The sequence below is a fragment of the Vanellus vanellus genome, assembly GCF_965231255.1.
Source record: "Vanellus vanellus genome assembly, chromosome: 17".
NCBI classification, from domain to species: Eukaryota; Metazoa; Chordata; class Aves; order Charadriiformes; family Charadriidae; genus Vanellus; species Vanellus vanellus.
The window spans coordinates 15220821-15241180 of NC_138922.1; the positions used below are offsets into that span (position 1 = coordinate 15220821).

The window sequence follows — 20360 nt, forward strand, 5'->3', positions numbered from 1 at the left end:
AGTATGTGAAACAATAAGGGCATTGCAAATTCCTTCTAACGAGGTGTCCTGTAGAAGGGGTTTTTTGCATACTAATTTTTATTATTTCTCAAGACATTTCTGCTGAAAACCCTACAGTGGATGTTTGTCATTTTAAAGAAACTTCAACTGAGCTGCTGAGTCAGCTGAAGAGACTGCTGCCCCAGTTGTTCTCACATCTGTCCACTGGGCTGCTGTGTATTTCATTCTACATGAGTTGGATAAATATAAACAGTTTAAATAAGGAACATTTGCAAGCTCAGGGCTCTTGACTGAAGCAGATTAGAGTCTCATAACATGCGAATTCAAATGGTTGTTAATATCTTGCAGTGGGTGGTAGTGATGGGCTGAAGGGGTATGGTTTTAGCTGGAAGGGGATGTGTGTCTGCAACGTCGTGAGAGTAAAGGTTTTGCTCACATCTCACTCACACAATACAAGAGTTGCTGATGCAGTTCAGTTATGCCAATGGACCCAAGCAAACTTTTTCTGCAGGAGACCTTGCTAAAGTTTGCGGTGAGTTTAAAGAGCTTAGGTCTGAGTTTTGTATTTTTTTCTCCTTCTGCAGTTGAGTATATAAACTTTGCAAAGTTTGTACTTGTCCCTGTAGCCCATCTGCTGCAGAAACCTCAGATGGCTGGAAATGTGTATGCAGCTATAGGTATTTAACTTTCTAGATTTTTTCACCATGCACATTCAGTGTGACATTTGAAAAAGCTTCTGTTTTCAAAAGTTTGTCTCCAGAATTAGGAAAGCCCATCCGGTTCATCACAGCTGATTTGCAAAAATGAGTTGATTGTGAAAGGAGCAGGCCAGAGCATTTTTGTAATCAAGCTATTTTTCTTTAAAAAAAGATAAAGTTTTTTCATTCAAATTATATTCAGGGAGGCTTTAGGTTTGACTACAGGGCCCTAGGGCATTGGAAATGAGTGCGTGATTTGACCCAAATGCTTGAGGCTAGCAACACTAATGAGGTGAGCAGAGTAGAGGCTTAGGAATAAGGGAAGACGCACATCACTGGATTGGCAACAAACAGCATCAGAATTGATTTGTTTGAGGAGCAAAGAAATTCTCCTATGTTCAGGGTGAGAAGGGAGAAGGCTGCAAGGGGCTGAGGCAACTTGGAGGGATAAAATGGAGTGAAGAGGGAGGGATCAGAAAGAGAGGTGTGTCTGGACAGGGTTGGGTTCCACTGTCTTTGAGTTTTAGATTTTTGGAGCAATGGCTTCTGCACTGCCAGGAGTGTGTGCTGGGGCAAGGGCATACGAGCACGTGCATTAAAGCCTTGAAGTTGTTTGATGCATCTGGGTATAAAATGGCCATTATGTAAAACAGGGCTGCACACGGGAGGAGATGTGTTTAATGCCGGTGGCCATGTAGCCTGTGTCCCCTGCCTGGGGCCCTTCAGCCCTTTCAGGTCATGGTCTGTTATGGCAGGAATGATTCTGTGTGTTTATAAACATTTTATTTGGATGAAACATCAAACAGGAAAAAACAATTCCTGCTGAGAACTTGTCATACCATTCTGGTTACCCATGCTGCTCGTCAGAGACCACAGTGCTCTAACGTACTTGGATGGTGCCTTACCCCGGTTTAGGTCGGCTCATGCTGGGTGAAGCTTTGCTCCCCATTACTAGTGTAAATCCTTTTTCATCCTTAACTTCCGCCTTGAGTCAGTGAAGGCCCCGTGCCATCATGTCTTCTGCTTGGACAGGCTGTCCTGTTTGCTGCTGCAGGTCGGAGTGCTTGGCAGGGGCTGAAGGGGGCTTTCTTCTCCAGGAAGAAACCGGCATGGAAGTTGCTCTGGCTTTCGTGTCCCTGGCAACTGTGTTATTGTTGGATGCCCTCTTTATAGGCGGCTGTTACTAATCGGGCTGCTTTGCCTGAGCCTCAGTGCTCTCAGTGAAAATGGCACTGTCGCAGACCAGGGGCAAGAGAGGTGACAGTTCTGGTACTGGGCTGGCAGGCAGCGCTGGGGACAGGACTTGCTCACCACTTCTCACTTGCTCTCTAGTAGTGCCTTCCAAACTATAAAATCTCCATTCCGGGAAGAAGTTGGTGCGGGTCCGTATCCACACTCACTGCGGGGCTGAGGGCTGCAGAGCAGGCTGCGGTGCCTGGTCCTGCACTGGTGGGTGGGTGAGGTGAAGACTTCGCCTCTTTCAGGCATCATGTGGTCTGTGGAAGGGAAACTTTTTGTACTTTAGTCAGAGCTCCCCTTCCGTTCGCATTATCTGGAAGGAAAGAGATGAAAAGGTAGAGGTGCTCTATAAACATAGAATCATAGAATGGTTTCGGTTGGAAAGGACCTTGAAGATCATCGAGTTCCAACCCCCCTGCCATAGGCAGGGACACCTCCCACTAGACCAGGTTGCCCAAGGCTACGTCCAGCCTGGCCTTGAACACCTCCAGGGATGGGGCCTCAACAACCTCTCTGGGCAACCTGTGCCAGTGCCGCACCACCCTCACAGGGAAAAACTTCTTCCTAATGTTCCATCTGAACCTGCCCTCTTCCAGTTTAAAGCCATTCTCCCTTGTCCTATCGCTACATGCCCCAGTAAAAAGTCCTTCCCCAGCTTTCCTCTAGGCCCCCTTTAGGGACTGGAAGGACGCAATAAGATCTCCCCGGAGCCTTCTCTTCTCCAGGCTGAACAGCCCCAACTCTTTCAGCCTCTCCTCATAGGAGAGGCGCTCCAGCCCTCGGGTCATCCTCGTGGCTCTCCTGGACACGCTCCAGCAGGTCCACGTCCTTCTTATGTTGGGGACTCCAGAGCTGGATGCAGTACTCCAGGTGGGGCCAGAAGGCATATGGTTAAGGTGTTCTGTAAAATGTGGGGATTTGGGGCTGGGGGAAGAGGAGCTTTTATGCTAAGGTGACCTTGCAGTACTCAGCATTTCCATAGTGTGAGAGCTTGTTCTGGAATAATGCTATGTTTTGGTACCTAGGATGCAAATGTGAATGAAGTGCTGTGGAGCGTGCAGTTCTTCCAGACATTATAGGGAAAAGGGAGCATGAGTAAAGTAATGAAACAGCTAATTTCTCAAGCTTTTTTGTGGTATCTTTTTTTTTTTTTTTGAGGATCTGTGAAAGGTTGAAGACGGAGGTTGTCTTTATCAGTAGTACAGCTCTTTAAGGTTGATGGGTTGTATCATGTAACCGCCAAAATTCACAGCTTTCACTCCAGGTGCTCTGTCAGTAGTGTTAGCGACAGCCTGCTGGAACACTTCTCACCTGATGTGGTTCCCTTGCAAAGACGCCTGCACATAACCTGACACTCTATTTTAATGGGCTATTTCTTAAATGACTGGAAACCTATGTTTCTGTTCAAAACAGGTCTTCCAGACAGGTACTACTGTGATGTATCTAGCCGCTCTGGATTTTTTTCAACATTTAACTGTCATGTTTTCAGGCTGTTCACTCTTTCATACACGTCTTACTTGAGCAGAAGATAACATACCAAAATAGAGGTAGACAATAGGTGCTTCATAGAACACCTCTGGAGTGTATATTCATTTCAGGAATAAAGTGACTTTCAGAGGAGGCAAAGGCAGCCATAAGGAGGACTGCACTGAAATCTAATAATATCAGTGATAACTGTAAGCTATAGTTGAAATTGTATGAGCCTTAGAATTCCAAACTTTCAACCATAAGATTTTGTCTAATTACTCCATTCCATAAATGCTTTTCCATTTTTTTTAATGTGTTTTATTCTCCTTTTGCTCTCAGGGACTTCTTAGGTTCTTGTTCCCCAAATACCGTGCTTAAACTCTTGAGAAACAGAAAGTGAGAAATAGTTAAGAAAACCAGAGAGTAAAGGAACAGAGGTTGGCTTATGGCTTCTGCACAGTCCATTCTTGATTTTCTAGGTTGCCTCCTGTCTTCTCAAAATACATAAGACACTCATGTCTAAATGTAAATGGGTTGTTACTACTTTTAAGTAGGACTGTGGCAGAGAAGCATCCAATTATTTATTCCTTTCAGTTAAGTCATAGGCTACTTAATTGCCTTCTGTTTTCTCCTTTACTTTGAGAAATGACTTGGTACATAGGGAATTCTAGCAGCATCCTCCAAGGGTATGGGAATTTTCTTGATGAACTTCAAAAAGATTTCCTAGAAACTTAATCTTTGCTGAGGCTGTCAGAGTCAGAGTCTGCTTGAGCCCAAGCACAGACTGTTCTGGACATTGACCATTGCCAGCCTGAATGTTTTAGGAACTTCTTGTCACGGAGACTGTGTGGTTTCTGATGGTATTAAACCCCCCCCCTCCACTAGGGCAGCGTTGCTTCTTCTGTGATATGACTGGGAGTTGGTTGTTTGGGATTGCTTGTCCAACGTCAGACATGAATCACATGGCTTTCCCAGGTCTTAAGTTAGCAGTAGGTTGTCCTCCACTCCATGACTGCCTTGGTGCTGTCTATGAGAAAAAGTGGATGGTGTCTGAGACAGTAATGTGAGCACATTTGAGCATTCGGATATTTATAAATGACTGAAATTTGTGCTGAAGCCAATGACAAGAGTTGCTGCAGATGGTGGAGTACCATATTATCAACACTTCTGCTCTCTCTCCACCTTCTCACTCCATTCAAGCTGATAAGATGGGAACGACGTTCATTAAATTTGATCATTTACAATGAAGGGAGAACCTTTACACTGCAAGCAAAACCGTGAAAAAGACAAATATTGTCAGCTTATTTGCCAAGATACTTGGGCTGAAAGAACTGTCTGAAGTGAATTCTTCCAAAATATGTGTGTATTTACAGTATAGTGAGCACATAGATTAGCAGCAACATGGAGTTTTTAACCTGTAAAGACTTCAAGGCATTGCTTTGATTTTTTTGTTATTGCTGGTTTTGCTGGCTGCCTTATCCTCATGTCCCTTGAAGTGTTTTATAATGTTCTGCTCTCCGGAACTGATCAACTGCAGGCTTTCTTGTTGTACCACTTGGCTTTAGGTTCGTTATAGCTCTGGTTGCTTGTTTGTGTTTTTCTAGGCTATCTGAGCTTTTCAGAGTTGCTTCTTCCCTTCTCCTCCCAGAAACAGGCACTTCTGTAGTGCATATCTGGGGTGCATTAGTGGAAAAAATCATTGATTGCTGATTTAATACTAGGAAAGAGTTAGCAGAAGGTAAGAATACCAGCCACTGGAACAATCAAGGCAGCAAAGAGGGCAGGAGGCCATCATCTGTCTTCAGAGGAGCTAAAGGAGTCCACAGGCTTCCACGTAAATATTTAGCTCTTCTAATCAGATCTTAGAGTGCACCAAGTGTTTCCTCTGGCATGTACGGTGGGGCACAAATCCAGAGGAGCTGTTTGTTTCTTTCTTTGCCTTTGGTTCTGTTTCCATATCCTATTTGTTAATGCCAGTTCGGGCAGTACATCTGGCATGCTCGTTCAGTGAAGCCGACTACGAATTGAGCAGTGTGAAGCCTTCTCTGCTTTTGGCAAGAGTCCGAATGCAATTTCAGAAAAAATTACTTCATCAGAGTCAGTCTGTCGGAGGCATTTCCAGTGGCAGGCCTTGCGGTTATTCCCCTCGCTAGCAAAGAAAATTGCAATTAATAGTGAAATCCGTCGAGCCCAGAGGATGGCATTCACCTTCCTGTACGAAGCTGTAGCCCCTTCCTTGTCCGTTCAGGGTTTTCTCATCTGACAAGATTTTGGTAGCGATCTCACCTCCTGTTTGCCTTGCGAGGTCTGTTGCCCGTGCTTGCAAAGGCTGTCCGTACTTGCTACTTACGCTGACTTGGAGTAAGGGTGGGCCCTTCAGTCGGCATGAGTGCCCTCCTTGTGCGACTGAGCTTACAGTGGAAATACTGCCAAAAATGTTCTCTTCCACTGTCAGTTTCAGAGGCCACGTCTTTCTGATCTCAGCTTGAGGGCTCAATGAACGCTCTTTATACCTGGATTCCTTCTTAAGCAGCCTTCTCAAAATAGTGCTTTCAAATCTTATCTTTGCCTTACGGATTTTAAAGGTCCCCTGCTGCAGCTGGATTAGGCCTCCTCCGTATTGGCTGCAGAATATCCATCATCTTTGGCAGTTGCGGTCCACATTGAGCAGCTTTGTTCTCAGGTTATAAACACGAACAACTTAGTCAGTTTGCCCCTTTCACCATGACTGTAGTGTTTATTTCTGTTTCAGCGATGCTTTGCAGTCTTGCTGGAGAAGCTTTTGATCCACCGGCTTTCCGGTTACATTTTCCAAGAGCTAGTTTATGTGTTTGGGGTGTGTGTACTATGCAGTATTTCATGTTGGTAGCTTGGGTTTCTCCTTCCATGCGCGTGTTCCTTTGAAGTGCTTGTTTTCTTATTCATCTTTGAACATCAAACTAACAGCAGACCTGTGGCACTCTAATCTTTTCAGAGCCTGTAATGGAAAGAATGCTTCTCATTCTGGCAGCTGCAAGTTCCCCTTAGCAGTCTGAGCCTGGTCTGAAAGCATCACTGTCGGTGAACAGAATAACTGCCTGGTGATAATGTACCTATTTTGCAATACTCTGTTGCAGGATTTTTTGAATGTGTGTGTACCTGGACATACCTAGTGAAGGAGGAAATACTGAGGCATTATTTGGGGACAGTTCTGCCTGAAATCTTTTCTGTGCTCTAGCGAAAAGAGTTACTAAAATGTGCAGTAAAACAAAGCAGAAATGTTTCTCTTGTGTATCGCAGCTGGATTCACAGGGGAATGTTGTTGTAGTGTAGATATTTTTGTCATGGAATGCAAGATGCATTAGCCCCAGCACACCACGCTGCAGCCTGGATGCCCTGCTGTCATAAACCACGCTCACCACTATGGTGTCTGAGTAACTGCGCTCTGCCTGTCTCAAATAAAACCTTGAGTTACTTAGCTACACGGTTTCAGACTAAATGTGGCTTTAGGAGTAACAGGCTAGTCTTTGGATTTCAGAAATGGAAAGTGTTCATTTAAACTTCTGCAACTGTAACTAAGTAAATTGACGAAGCTGTGTTATTTAGATCTTTTTAAAATCTGAGGAATTGGTTGTTTGGAATGATACTCCTTAAATGGGGAGGACAGTAAGCAGGACATTGGCTTCCTCCACTTCTTGCCTCATCAGTGACTTTCTTCAGAAGAAATCTGTCCTGTGATTAAGGCCTTGGATGGGACTCTGGAGACTGACATACTTAGTTCTCATTTCTGCTACTGCCATCCTGTGTGACCTTGAATAAGTTATTTAATCTCTTTAGGTCTCAGTTTTTCATCTGTACCCAAAAAAACCCACCAAACCCCAACACCCTCCCCATCATATTTTTTTATAGTTTTTATTTGTAATGCATCTTGCTGCTCATTACATATATGTAATTGCACAATGGGACAGCATTTTCAATTGGATTTCTAGGTGCTGTTGCAGTAAAAATAATAATCTGTTTTTTTGTAAATATGCCTTGCACAGTGTGATTTGAACATTATAATTCGATAGATTAATAGCATCTACTTTCCCAGTCAGAATGGCATTGTGTCTTTGGCTGCAAATCAAAGCAGCAAGGAAGAGAAATGCTGGATATTTGAGTATAGTAACTAGTTGTTGACTCATTCATATTGTAGTAATTCTTCACATATAACTGAATGGAGTTTTTTGAATATTTGTTTCAAACTGCCTGTGATTCTTTTGGTCAATCTGACACGCTCAGTGTGACTCTAAGAGGTTTCTAAATCTGTTTTGATTCACAGATATTCTTATAAGAATCCTCTGCAGTGAGGTTAAGAACTGCAGAGTTCTTCTAGAGACATTGATATATGCATTAGAACAACTGCAAATGAGGAAGTACCAGCTGACTTGAGAATAGAGTTTTCAGGTAATGGTCTGCCCAGTATTTGATCCTTGCATTCTTAGCAGTGTTAGAGAATACTAAAGGCTCCATCTTTGTGTTTGCATGTTTTCCTGGACTGCAGCTACTAAAGCCTTCTCATCTTTATGCCAAGACATTCCTTGGCCAGTGGAATCATTCCACTGGCTTTTTTTTTTTTTTTTTTTTTTGTGATGTGCTGATTTAAATACTTTTGTGTTACAAAAAAAAAATCTCAGACAGTGTTATGTCCTGCCAGTGACTGGCTGGAGAACTCCTGGGGTGATCAGTGAGATGTAGCTAGCTGCCTTCAACTCTCAGTAAGTGATGAAATTGGGATAGTACCTGAGAATTCTGCACAAAGGATGCTAGACAAAGGGTTGTATGCATGAGCCAGTAGTCTATCTGAATTGAAGAAAAAGAATTTATTGGATGTAAATTTGGCAAGAGGGGACTCTTGGCTGACCCTTAGAGAAGGATAGGGATGCAGGGAAATGAGCCATGGGAAGGAGGTTGCATTCTGTATATTTGTGAGCTGCTGTCTAGTTCCTTTAAGTTTCTTTCAATTAAAAGATTTTGAAGTGAAACATTTGGACTGATGTTTTGCCAGCAGTGGGAAATGGTTGTGGAGGTGGATCCTGAAACTTAGAACTATGGTTATTTGTCAACCTGTGAGTAAATAGGGTAGAGGTTTATGTTGGGGCACGTTCTGCCTGTGTGTTTGTGTGGTTGAGTGTGTCTGTCTAGCTCTTGGTCTGTGTTTGTCACTCGCTTTTTCTCTTTGTGCCTCATGCAGGCCCTGCTATGAATTTTCTCTGACCCCTTGGGGCCATTCCCACATGAAGCTTTGATGTGCGTGCCCAGACCTTGATTGACAAGGAAGTTTCGGTGGTGGCAGCAGGGAAACGAAGAGAAAAGGGCAGGGCTTTGAACTAAAGGGCTTTGAGCTCCGAGATGCTGTGCTTACTTATCTCCTTCAGAATGTTAATTATTTACCAAGATAATTGGTTGGGAGGGGAAAAAAAGAGAGGGGAGGTTATTAAAAAATTCCAACACTAACACGCTACAAAACCCTCATTTTCCAACTTGCAGCTGGCATGAAAAGGATGTTGTGTGTAAAAGGGCTTGAGTGTGTATGTGTTGGGGGGGGGGGGGGTTTAAGGCACCCATTTCCTAAATAGAGGGATCCCTTCAGACGAATGCAGCGGAAACATCAAAGCTCTTGCAAGAGTTTTCTCTGGGGTTTCTAAACCGTGTCTGGTACTTTTTAATTAAAAAAGTTTATGGAGAGCCGTCTTTGTGACTGGAGCAGGCAACCTTAGTCCCTCTTGATTGAGGAATGAAATGTTAAAAGACCTAATAAATAATGATTTCTGCTAAAATGTCAGTTCAAGGATGTGAAGATGCCTGGCCACTTAAGCGGGAGCTGAGACTTGGAGTAGACTGATGAATGTCTCCAGTCTAACATGATGTAGGTCATACTGTGTGAAAATCTCCTACAGCCTTTGGATTAATGTAAAAAAAAAAAAAGTAGTAACACATACTCATTTGAAGTTTGTAGTCGGGAAGATAGGTGAAGCTGTTTCATTTTGCCTCCAGTTAATACAGTTTTATTAGTCTCTGTATTAGGTAGCAATCCACTGACTCCCCCGTGAAGATCAGGGTTCCTTTGAGCGCTGGTAATTGCTGTGCTGGATCGGGTCCAAGGACCATCATTCCAGTATCCTGAATGTGCTGATGGTGGCAACAGAGGTTCAAGAAAATTCAAGAGCAGGCAGCCTGGCCTGCACAGTTCCTGAGTATGCATTAGTGATATCAAGAGGGGCAGTTGCTTGCTTTTATCTATTCATTTATTTATTGGATCAAGGTGAGAAATCTAGTGTTACTGTTTTGCCAGGGTAAATGTAGACCATTATCCAATATTTTCTGTACAGTTTCTGGCTATGACAGTACTTACCTCTTTTACACTGTGATGATTTGGTTTCTTTACCTGTCTCTTAGTATAAGGCCCTTTGAAAGCTTAAAATAATTGTTTCAGCTAGTTTTTTCTTTATGTAGTATTATACTCATGTGTTAATTCTAGTGGTAAGTATGATATTTTTCTTTCAGAATCCCTACTGGTACAGCTGGTTACAACATATCGTATTAATCTTCTGCATATCACCTTCAAACCCTTTTAAAAATACAGGCCTGTGCTTGCAGCAGTGTCTGTTTTTAGCGCAAAGCTTAATAATTTTAAATCTGTTACTCTGCAGTCCCTTGAGAACATGTGGATGTACCATCTGGACATGGTGATGTAGAGCTTTTTAATGCATCACTTAGTTCCAGCACCAGTCTTTCTGCTGCTTCAGTTTCTGTGAGGGTGCGGTGTCATACTATAATCACTGAAAGTGGCAGAGCAAGGTTCATAGGTAGGTACCCTCCTCGCTTACCTGCAGTTGCTTTTGTGAGTCCTCGGTTGAACCAGTGGGACTATGAATCCAGTTCTACAGTTTCTGTGGTTCCCAGAGAAGGACCAAAAGATAACTCAGGGACTGGTGCATCTGACATGGGGAGAGGCAGAGAGAGTTTGGGTTGTTAAGCCTCGAAAAGAGAAGGCTCTGGGGAGATCTCATCAATGTATATAATAAACGTAATCGGAAACCAGGGATGATGGGCCAGGCTTTTCTTAGTGGTGCCCAGTAAAAGGACATGAGGAAATGGATGTGAATAACAGGAAATTCCATTGAAATGAAAGGGGGAAAAAAAAACACCAAAACCCAAACCCACCGAAAGGGTGGTCTGACACTGGAACAGGCTGTGGAGTCTCCATCCTTGTTGATATTCAGAACCCAGCTGGACATCACGGTCCTGAGAAACCTGCTCTAGCTGACCCTGCACAGAGCAGGGGCGTTTGGACTAGGAGTCCTCAGATGCTCTTCCCAACCTCAACTGTTCAGTGATTTTCTGGTGGCAATGACGGCGCAGGGTATTTCTGCCCCTGTAGCTGCTCGGTCTTACCCACATTGCAGTTTGTTACAGATCAAGAACAAAATTAATCTTCTCCAAGTCTCCCTGATGATGAAACTGATCCAAAGAAGTCATTGAAATTCTCTTCTTTAATTGGATTCCTCAATCTTAATAACTGGTGTCCCAAATAATTGGTTTTTTAATCCTTGAATTTTATTTTAGCTCCCCAAATTTCCTTCCCTACACCCATTCTGCTGCTTCATTCCTTATTATTAACCTCAGAAGTATTAGCTGCCAAAGTTGAAAGATCTTCGTCATTTTTTATTTATGGGTAAATGATAACATTTGCTAGTTTGCTTTAATGCTTGCTTTTTTTTTTTTTTTTTCTATTTAGGGCTGCACAGCATTTCTGAGACTCAATTTTTCCAAGTAATGTTTACTCAATAGCTAAGGATTTTACTTGCATTTCCTTTGACTTCCAGGTCTTTAATCAACATGCTTAATTTTGTTAACTCTGTCTTTCTAAAATGTGGTGTTTGCGTTAATTGTTCATACGTATTCATTTCTTATGGTGTTGAATTTTATTGTATTGTAATCACTGTTTCTTATTGGCTTGAATCTGGTCCTATATATTACTTAGGGCTAGTTGAAAGTAATTTCTTTTCTTTTATGTTTATAATTATTTGTTCATTAGGTCATAATTTGAGCTACTGACAAATTACTTGTCCACAGTATAATGCCATTTAATGTGTTGGTATGTTGAACATAATTCAGAGTTTGTATTTAATTTGATTCAGTATTTATTTATGCAGAGGTAGCTGAATAAAGTTATTTAGCCATGACATAAGAGACTGAGTGTAAAGCAATGAAAGGAGAAGATGGTGAGAATGGCCATTGTCAACATAAGTTGTCAGAAGCTTCGTCATTTTGATTTGTTGCTATTTAAAATTAGAGAAAAACAAGTGAACTGCAACAAGCCGGGTACTGTCTGGTGCATTACATTTGAGTAACTTGAGAGATACTAGTTGCCATCTCATTCTTCCTGTGTGACGAGTATATACCTTAAAATGGGGGAAACTGAAGCATAAAGCAGTGTGGTAAATTTACAAACAGGTTAAATTAGGAACCAGACCTGCTGACTAGAATTGTGGACACTTCCACTTTTCTTCCCTCCCTCCCCCCCCCCCCCCCCTTTTTTTTTTTTTTCCCTTTTTTCCCCTTCCGAGAGCCTCTCTGTGGAGCCGTCATTAATGGAAGAGTGGCAGAAGCTGGCTCTGGCTTTATTGCGCTTCTGGGTTGCAGAAGGAAGAGTTTGTTCTCATCGATTAAGAGCTAATGGGATCTCTGTTTAATGTGTTTCTGTGTATGCATTTACCAGAAATTGCTTATTCTTGTGCAGCACTGAAGAGGTAGGCGAAAAGATAAGATTTAAGGTAATCTGGTGCATACCTTTCTGGGGCCGTTCCCAGTAAGACTGGCGATGTCTCCCACCTTTCCACTGATGTGGTCAGCCAGGGCACTGCGGCACTATCCTTGTATCATAGGTCTTTCTATATGGAGACAGAACTTAAGAGACCACAGACTCAATGAATTTGCATACTTAAACTTTACTTTCACTTGATTCAGTGCTTCATGACCTGTATGTGGGGTTTTTTTAAGGTGTGCCACACAGTGTAATTAAAGCACACACTAAATGAATTATGATTTGGCTGCCTGACTTCTCACATAATAGTCAGAAAGGAATTGTTGAAAAACATAAATCACTTATGCAGGTGTTTTGCTGGAATTAGTTCTGGCCACACTCTGTTCATTATTTTTATCTGGTTTGGAGGTAGATATATAAATAAAAAATAATCATTAATAACATTTGCAGATGAAGTAAAGATCATCAGACTGATAACTGTAGGACTGCCTTTTTCGTGTCTGCATTTATTTAGGTCACATAATGAGCTAAATGGATGAAAAAAATGTTTGAATATGGCAATTATTCTGACAAGTAGGAACTAGGAATTCAGGCTGGATTTGTGAAAGGATGGACTGCATCCTGGAAAGCTGTTGAAACTAGACAAATTCCAACCAGAGACAGGGTATAAATGTGATAGAATAATCTAGAAGAGATTTCTGAGGGCATAGCTGGATTTTCCTTCTCTTACTATCAGCCACCCGGGTCTCAGAAGATTCTTGATCATGTCCATGTTGTCTGCTCAACAGTGGAGAACGTGGGTGAAATAAAATGGCCTGAGATATGGGACAGGGGAGAATAAATGGCAGGTCATCAGCGCAATGAGTGTTTGCTGTACAGGTCTCATCATCTGTGTGTAGTAGAACAGATCTTAGAATTTTGCGTCATGTCTTACCCTGAGTGCCCTATACTCTACACAAGTTTAGCTTTCTCTGAATTATAGATGGTTCAGTGACCTCAGCTTAAACTCTGAATTTGTCCGTAGCTGTCTAACCTGTCACTAGTGTTCACAGTGAACTGTGAAAGCATCTACAATTGGCAATCTTTTCCCCTTTTGCTGCAGGCTAAACTCTTTCCAACTGCTGTCATTCATTTTGGATCTGAGGAGAGCAGGGGTGAGTGAATTTCCTCTCTTCAGCTAACTCTTATAGTAGACCCAGAATTGCATCCCTATGTTCAGAGTTCTTCCAACAAAAGATACTGCAGTCCTCAGGAATGCTGGTAAATGTTCCATTCCGAATGGCTGAAGCTCTTCAGAGCTAGCTTGGTCAGTTAGCTTGAGCACAGATATAAACATAGCACCTTTCTTAGATTTGTCAGGCTCTGGAGTAGGCATTGTCTGCTACGGGGACAAGAATGATAGAAGAATGACTGTAGAAGGAAATTCCATTGCTCAAAATGTTAACTAGACAAATGACTACGAAACACTTACAGACCTCCTGTTGTAGTGGACTGGCTGGAGATGGGAGAACAGATCTGAGTTATTGATTCTTTGACACTTCTGGTTTATGCTTAGAATCTCCGTTTCTCCCAAAGATTAAAGCATGCTCTTTCTGAGATGCAGTGAGCACTGAAAGAAAATGTCAAGATCTTGAGGTTTGAATGATGAAATAGGGCACCTTGAGTTGTGAAAGCAGCTGTCAGAGTTTTAAGAGCGTCCTGTGTCAGTTGGGGGAGGGTGATGGGGATTTAGTATAGTACACAGCAGGTATTTGCTGAGCCAAGAGCTGTGTGATTCGGTGGTGATTGATGTCTCTGTTACCAAACAAGTGTTTGGGTTTCATTTTTAAACAGATTGTTACCTGAAATCAGACCTGCTGAGCTCTGCAGTTTCCCCTTCGGCAGCTGATTTGTTAGTAGCCAGGTATGTTGGGAGTGAACGGAGTTGCAAATGGGTGTGTATTTCAGGGATGGGAAGCATGAAATGAGCCCATCTTGCTACAAAGAAATGTGTTCTGGAGATGCTGGGACTTAATTTTCTCCTGAAAGAGTCATACTGTCACACTTGACTTCATAGCTTTGTTCTTTGCAAAGTAGGATTTCAGTGACTAAATCAAGTAAATCCTAGGGCTTTTATCATGAAAAAGAAGAGCCTTTTCAATCTGACTTTAAAAGATTAAAGGGAGTGGGTACAAGGAGCCATTATGAAAAAATGAAGCTTAATTCTGTTTGCTTATTTTCTTCCTCAGATGTTTGTCCAAATCATTAGCTCCTTCTGCTTCATCATCTTTAGAATCAATAGTTCCATCCCTGTCTGAACCAGAAGCGGGAGGTGACAAAAAGACCGATGAGCAGCCAGAACCAGCCAGTGTGCATGAAGCTCCACAGGTGTTGAGAAGGGCCCCTGGGAAAATACCCAAATGGCTGAAGCTGCCAGGTATCCTGAAATCGGAGGAGAGCTCTTCTCATTCTGAATGCCCCAGAAAGGCAGGGGCTCCTCTGTGCCAAACGTGTTGGATGTTGACGGTATTCTTGAAGGTGTCAACATAAAACTTGCAGGACATTTGGTTCAGTGCTTGTCAATCACAGATCAGTTTGTGACTGACTTCTCCAGTGAAGGCTGAGATTTATCTGAATGCAGGCTCTGTGCAGTGTTGAGTCTGATGTCTAATCCATGTGCTTGCAGCGCTCTTAACTATGTTCTGGGCTTAATGTGTTTGAGTTCTTAACTATGCTAGTGTAGTTCAAATACTAATAGGAATGATATTTTACATACCAAAGGCCCGCGTCATCTGTTAAACCTGTTGTTGTTTTTCCTTTGCTGGTATAGTCTGGTTTAGTGCTTTCCTTTCTCTTGATTTTTTTGAGTTGGTCTTTCTGTTTTTAATTTTAACTGAAAACAGTAGTGTTTTTCCATAGTTAAGATTGCAACCAAGTTTCCATTACAAATTTTTCCTTGGTTTACCCTGATCAGAAAACTGCAACCTTGTTTTTAGTCTCAGAACCAATAGCTTATGTGTAGCTTTATATCAGAATTTGTACAAAATATGGTAGGTTGGTTGAGAAGGGCCCCTGGGAACGGGCTAGGTGCTGGAGTACTGGTTCTAGGCTGGTACTGGGGTACTGATGCAGATCACACGGGAAACAGTATCTTTATGCTGGAAGCATTCCATTTAAGAGTAGGCCTTTCTTTCCTAAGTAAAGATTATCTGGATAAAGTATGAAGTAACATCTCACCTACCTGTGCAGGTTACCCATTAACAGCTGGTATGAAAAGTTAATAACATGCTCTATCATGCATGTTCACAACATGCTGCGACACACATGTTAATAACAAGTAGGGTGAAGTTCCCTGCTCTGAAAGTTATGATGTATTCACCTTTCGATCTCCCTAAGAAGTGCTCCTATGTGCCACCCAACTGTTGCCTGAGCACAGCAGTGTATAGAACCCTCAGCAACAAGATCATGTTAGTGAAAAATGATACAGTGCAAATTACATGATTAAATGTTTTAATGCTTTTCCATTTATTTTGTAGGTGGGAAGAGATGAAACATTCTGGGCTGCTGGATCAGTGAGCAGTCAGCTGTGCCTCTTTCCTGATGAACTTATTAAGAATGTGTAAGAAGTTGTTGGTGGCCCTGGAGATATCTAATCTGTATGAACATTAGTTATAAATAGAAAATTGCTATTTCAGATGCTAGCTTCACCTTTTGGAGCAGTGGAAGGCCTGTTTGTGGTCTTCGTTGACTACAGAAGCAAGGTTAGAGGGTAAATTTACAATTTCTTGCATGCAAATAATATGAAAAGAGAATTAATGGGGAAATAATTCCTATGTACTTTCTGTGAAGGACTTTGTTTCTATCCGTATTTTTAAATTCAAATCTTCCCAGTTCTACCTTTAGAGAGAACTTGAGTCTAGCTGCCTGAATTCTAGCATTGAGATACAATCTGATTCAGTTTCACCTATAGTTAAGTGCTGCCTAGAACAAGACCTTTCTGCTTCTTGCTGGCTGGAGTTAGTGCTGCTGATAATTCTGGGCATAGATGGCTGGAAAGTGGGTGCAGAGGAACCATTTAGGTCACTTAAAACAGTTTAAACAGGCTTTTCCTGTGAACCTCTTGATCTGCTGCACTTGTATGGTTTTCTGTTTCCAGAATCTTATTAACAAAGAACACAGGTATCTGTTAATGGAATGCATGTGGAGTTTGTTTCTGCCCCAAGCTCTGTGTTTTATTTTCACTACATATAATTAACATCAGTAATTACAGTTACAGTGAGGAAAAAACATCCAGTAAAAGGGTCTCTTCACGTGACCTTCAATCTGTGGACTTCCGTGGTCCGAACATTTCTACAGCAGAGTAGGTGTGCTCTGCAGTGCAGTTAGTGTGTGGAGGGAAGTACTAGTCCGGATCTTTGCCTCTTGGAGACGTTGTACTGGGATGAACGTTGTTGGTTAGAATTGCACTTATACTGGAGGTGAACTCTATAGTGCCACAGTAGCCGTGGTGTGTATTTTATTTGAAGTCTTCTCCATGGATCAGTGACTCATGTTGGACAGCTGGGGTTCCCTGTTATGGTAATAACATGTTTTCCATTTTCCTGTATAGACAGTTGTTCCCTGAACTACGTGTGCATCTGCACAATTTGTAGATGTAATAAAGCAGAGCGGCCATAGGAGGCCTTTTTGTTGGTCTCTGACAATATATTTCTTCCCCCAGTACTCAGTTTCTCTCTCAGTTCACAGGAACCTGCTCCCTTTTGAATGGGCCTGTCATGCCTCATTCCCTTCCTCACATTTTTTTTTTCAACAAAGCAAAATGGAGCTTTGTACCATCTGAATGAACTTCAAAGTGGCTAGAAAGGGCACCCAGGGTTCCTGGCACTTGTCATTGTCTCCCAGCCTGGCCAACATTTCCCCTCAGGTCTAATTACTTCCAAATGCTCCCAGATGCTTTGAAGAAACTCCGAGGGAGGGGGAGGCATGAAAGAAAGGTGGAAGAGGAACAGGGAGACTCAAATTGGAGGGAGCAGATTGCTTTAGCAAAAATGTTGATTGATTTCTTACATAACACCCAAACATAAACAGGGAATGTCTGCGGCCGCTGGTGGTGGGGAATGCAAAAGCACTATGTACGGCTGCTGCTCTAAATCCTCACTGTGGAAAGCAAATCCTTCTTGCACTTGACAGGCTGTAAAAGACATACTACAGGGGAAAAAAAAAAAAGTTAAAATAATGTTTGAAGTTTATTACTTTAGTGGATTGAGTGTGGGCTGAGCCTATGCTCAGTAGGACTATCTGTATCTTGGTTCAGGTGCTATGTCAGGCTTACTCATTTCACAGAGGCCAGAGGTAGACTGTAGCTAGAGCTGCTTTGCAGGATATATCAGGGACCAACTAATAGCCGTAGCTAATGATGGGTCATGATATACTTGTGCTGGAGTTTTTGATTCACAGGGTTAGAATAAACAGAAGCAGTCTGGTTGGTAGGAAGTTGTAGTGTGCTTTCAGTTATGCTAGTCTTGTTTTTTGAAGAGCACAGGCAATATCAAATAGTACTGATTTGCTTAGCTATTTTGATTCCATCCGTTTTGACAAAGAGCTAGCACCATAACTATCGCCTGCAAGTACCTGATAGAAAACGGAAGGAAAAGTTTAGGGACACAAGCAGCAATATCATTATTACTGGGGCAGTTTCATGGGTTAAGTGGTGAGGAGTAGGAGACTTCATATTGCTAACCACGTGCACTACCTCAGTCAGTTCTGCCCATGCTTGTCCATTCTTTAAGAGGGACAAGATGCCCTGATATTCAAAACTGCAGGCTCTTCACTAAGGTAGCTGCTACAAGGATTCCTACCCTGCCACAGAGCAATGCACGCAGATACCTGATGAGCTGGATTTGTTTCAACATCACTTCTGCTACTGTAGCTGAACTCATCCCTGGAGGTTTGGGGCATTCAAAGGTAGTATTACTTGCATTTTTTTTGTTACTGCCTTTTTTTACCATATGGTTGTGGGGCTGAAGGCCAAACTAGGTCAGTTCCTCATTGATTTCATTGTACAGCTGCACAAACAGTTGTCTTGGCAAAGAGGCTGCAGGGCAGAGGGATGGGGCACTGCTTAAGCTGGTACTGTCATCAGAATGTGTATTAAATTGTGGGTTTAGGTGAAGTTTCCAGGAGGCTGGTGTCCTGAGTGATGACCTTGATAGCTCTTGGCTGAAAGAGTACGGTGACCTACCAAGCCTCCACCTGCTACAGCTGTCAGTGGGGAAAAAATGTCTTGCTATTGCTAATCATAAAGAGTACAGATAGCCAACAACAGAGAGTGCAGTCCTTAAGACACGCTGGTGTCAGCTGTTTTCCGTGCAGCCAGCTATAGATTTCCCAACAAAGCCAGTTCAGTTGGGTGGGTCCTGCCTACATGTGTAAGGTTTCTAATTTCACAGCATCCCCCCCCCGCCCCCCGGCCCCCCTGCTGGCTGAGGGGCCAGGCTGTCCCGTGATGTGGGATTCTCACACATGCTGTTTGTTATTCTGTCCTTTTTCCTTTCGTCCTACAAAGATTTAGAGAAGAGGGTGGGTGAGGGGGAAACTTTGCAAGTCTTTGAAGCAACTTGACTTTCGATGATTAATTGCAGCAAAGAGCCTACACAAGGGAGGGTGACTCAGTTTTAATTTATTGATGTTTCTTTGTGAGAACAAATTTATAGCAGAGGGGAAGCGGCTTCTGAGAAGAACATCAAATGGTTAAAAGGTTCCAAGCATTCTTTGATGTCACAGCCCTGGAGAAATACTGGAAGGTAGTGAGGGACAGACACTGTTTATTTATAAAATAAAGATCAGTTACCTGCTTTTGGCAAGAGCCTCTGACTGGGCTCCTGTTAACAACCTATTCATTAGACTGGCTTGGAGCCGGACCTAAAGATTCTGCCACAGCTGCCTGCTGAGGTGATGAGAGCCTGAAGTTTGGACGACGTTTCCAGCCATTAAGTCTTTCCATGCATTTCTGTGAAGCAGCACCTGTTTCTCACATTAGCTGAGAACGCAACAGCATTGCACCGTGCTGTGAAGGGCAGGCTGCTGCTAAAGGAGTAAAGCAGGAAGATGGAAACCAGTTACAGACTGAGCGGGCCAGAGCAAGCATGTGGCAGCCTCTTGTCAAAAATAGCATCTGACAGCACGGTTGCCTGGGGCTTTGTCGTGCTTGGTAAAGGAGAGGGGAAACAGACGCAAAATGGCAGCGAAAGAAAAAGTTGAGGCTGTTCTTCCTAGAGTAGACTGAGGATGAGCCACATGTTCGCTGTCAGGTCAGGATCTTCTGCTGGCAGGCCACGTGTGCTTCATGAGTCCTCTAGAAATCGAGAAGCTGCCAAGGGGAGAGCAGCGAGCCAGTCAGCACATCTGCCGGCTCCCTCAGCATCTCCCACAAGGAAGAGGATTAAGCGGCTTCAGCCCCACATCCTTATCCTATCCCAGAGTGGTCCAGCTCCTCCGTTACATACCAGCTGTGGCAGCACTTTCTCCACGTGCTCAACATCCACTTTCTCCAGATCCTCCGCCCGGGCCTGCCGTGCTGCTCGTGCCGCGGCCTCTGTGCAAGGAAAGGCCGGTGAGAGGGGCCGGGGACGGTACCTGCGGTCCCGCTGGTGCGCGGGACTGGTCTTCGGGCAGGAGGACGCGCTCGGGAGCGCGGCGGGACGATCCGGAGGCGGGCTGGGTGCTCGGGGAGGAGACGGGGGTGCCCGGCCGGGGGCTGCCCTCCAGCCGGTAACGGGCCCCCACGGCGGTTCGGGCGGACGCTGGGCCCGGCGCCGGGTGCAGAGACTGCGCGCTCACCTCGGACGAAGACCTTCAGCATCTCCGCCATCAGCAGCTGCGCGTCGCCGTTAACTGCAACGACAAAGCGCTTAGAGAAGGCGGGCGCCCGCCCCGTCCGGGCCCGCCGCCGCCCCCCCGGTACCTCGGGTCCTCCCGTCCCGGAAGTGGAGGCGGAGCAGCCGGTCCACCGTCTCCTGCGGAGAGAGGAGAACAGGTGAGCGGGCCGGGGGCGGCGCAGAGCTGGGCCACCGACCGGACCCGCCGCACCTTCCGGAAGCCGCCGACGCGGCCGTCCCGCTCCTCCATGGCACCGCCGGCCTCGCCCACCGGAAGCGCGCGCGCGGGGCTCCGCCTCCCGGAAGCGCCGC

The 20360-nt window shown here is 43.9% G+C and overlaps 2 protein-coding genes across 5 annotated transcripts in view; one reads left to right on the top strand and one right to left on the bottom strand.

The window, feature by feature from the left end:
- The window catches only part of ASPSCR1 (ASPSCR1 tether for SLC2A4, UBX domain containing), a gene marked incomplete at its 5' end in the record, with an annotated part of 49824 nt that extends 32966 nt beyond the window's left edge, over positions 1 to 16858 (top strand). For 3 of the 4 annotated variants that reach the window (XM_082492359.1, XM_082492357.1, XM_082492358.1), the window contains 4 exons: positions 13295 to 13346; positions 14026 to 14095; positions 14421 to 14608; positions 15708 to 16858. In XM_082492359.1, the coding sequence (XP_082348485.1) occupies positions 13295 to 13346; positions 14026 to 14095; positions 14421 to 14608; positions 15708 to 15721 (324 nt within the window). In that variant the 3' untranslated portion in view covers positions 15722 to 16858. Of the gene's footprint in view, positions 1 to 13294; positions 13347 to 14025; positions 14096 to 14420; positions 14609 to 15707 lie in introns of those variants that run through there. The other variant, XR_014269810.1, reaches the window with a different exon arrangement.
- Positions 16859 to 18739: 1881 nt separating this feature from the next.
- On the bottom strand, positions 18740 to 20311 carry CENPX (centromere protein X). The gene is made up of 5 exons (XM_082492430.1): positions 20260 to 20311; positions 20135 to 20186; positions 20011 to 20064; positions 19677 to 19765; positions 18740 to 19540 (listed from the first exon to the last, which is right to left on the bottom strand). The coding sequence occupies exons 1-5, from the start codon at positions 20296 to 20298 to the stop codon at positions 19526 to 19528; spliced, it is 249 nt and encodes an 82-aa protein (XP_082348556.1). The 5' UTR covers positions 20299 to 20311; the 3' UTR covers positions 18740 to 19525.
- Positions 20312 to 20360: the final 49 nt, after the last annotated feature.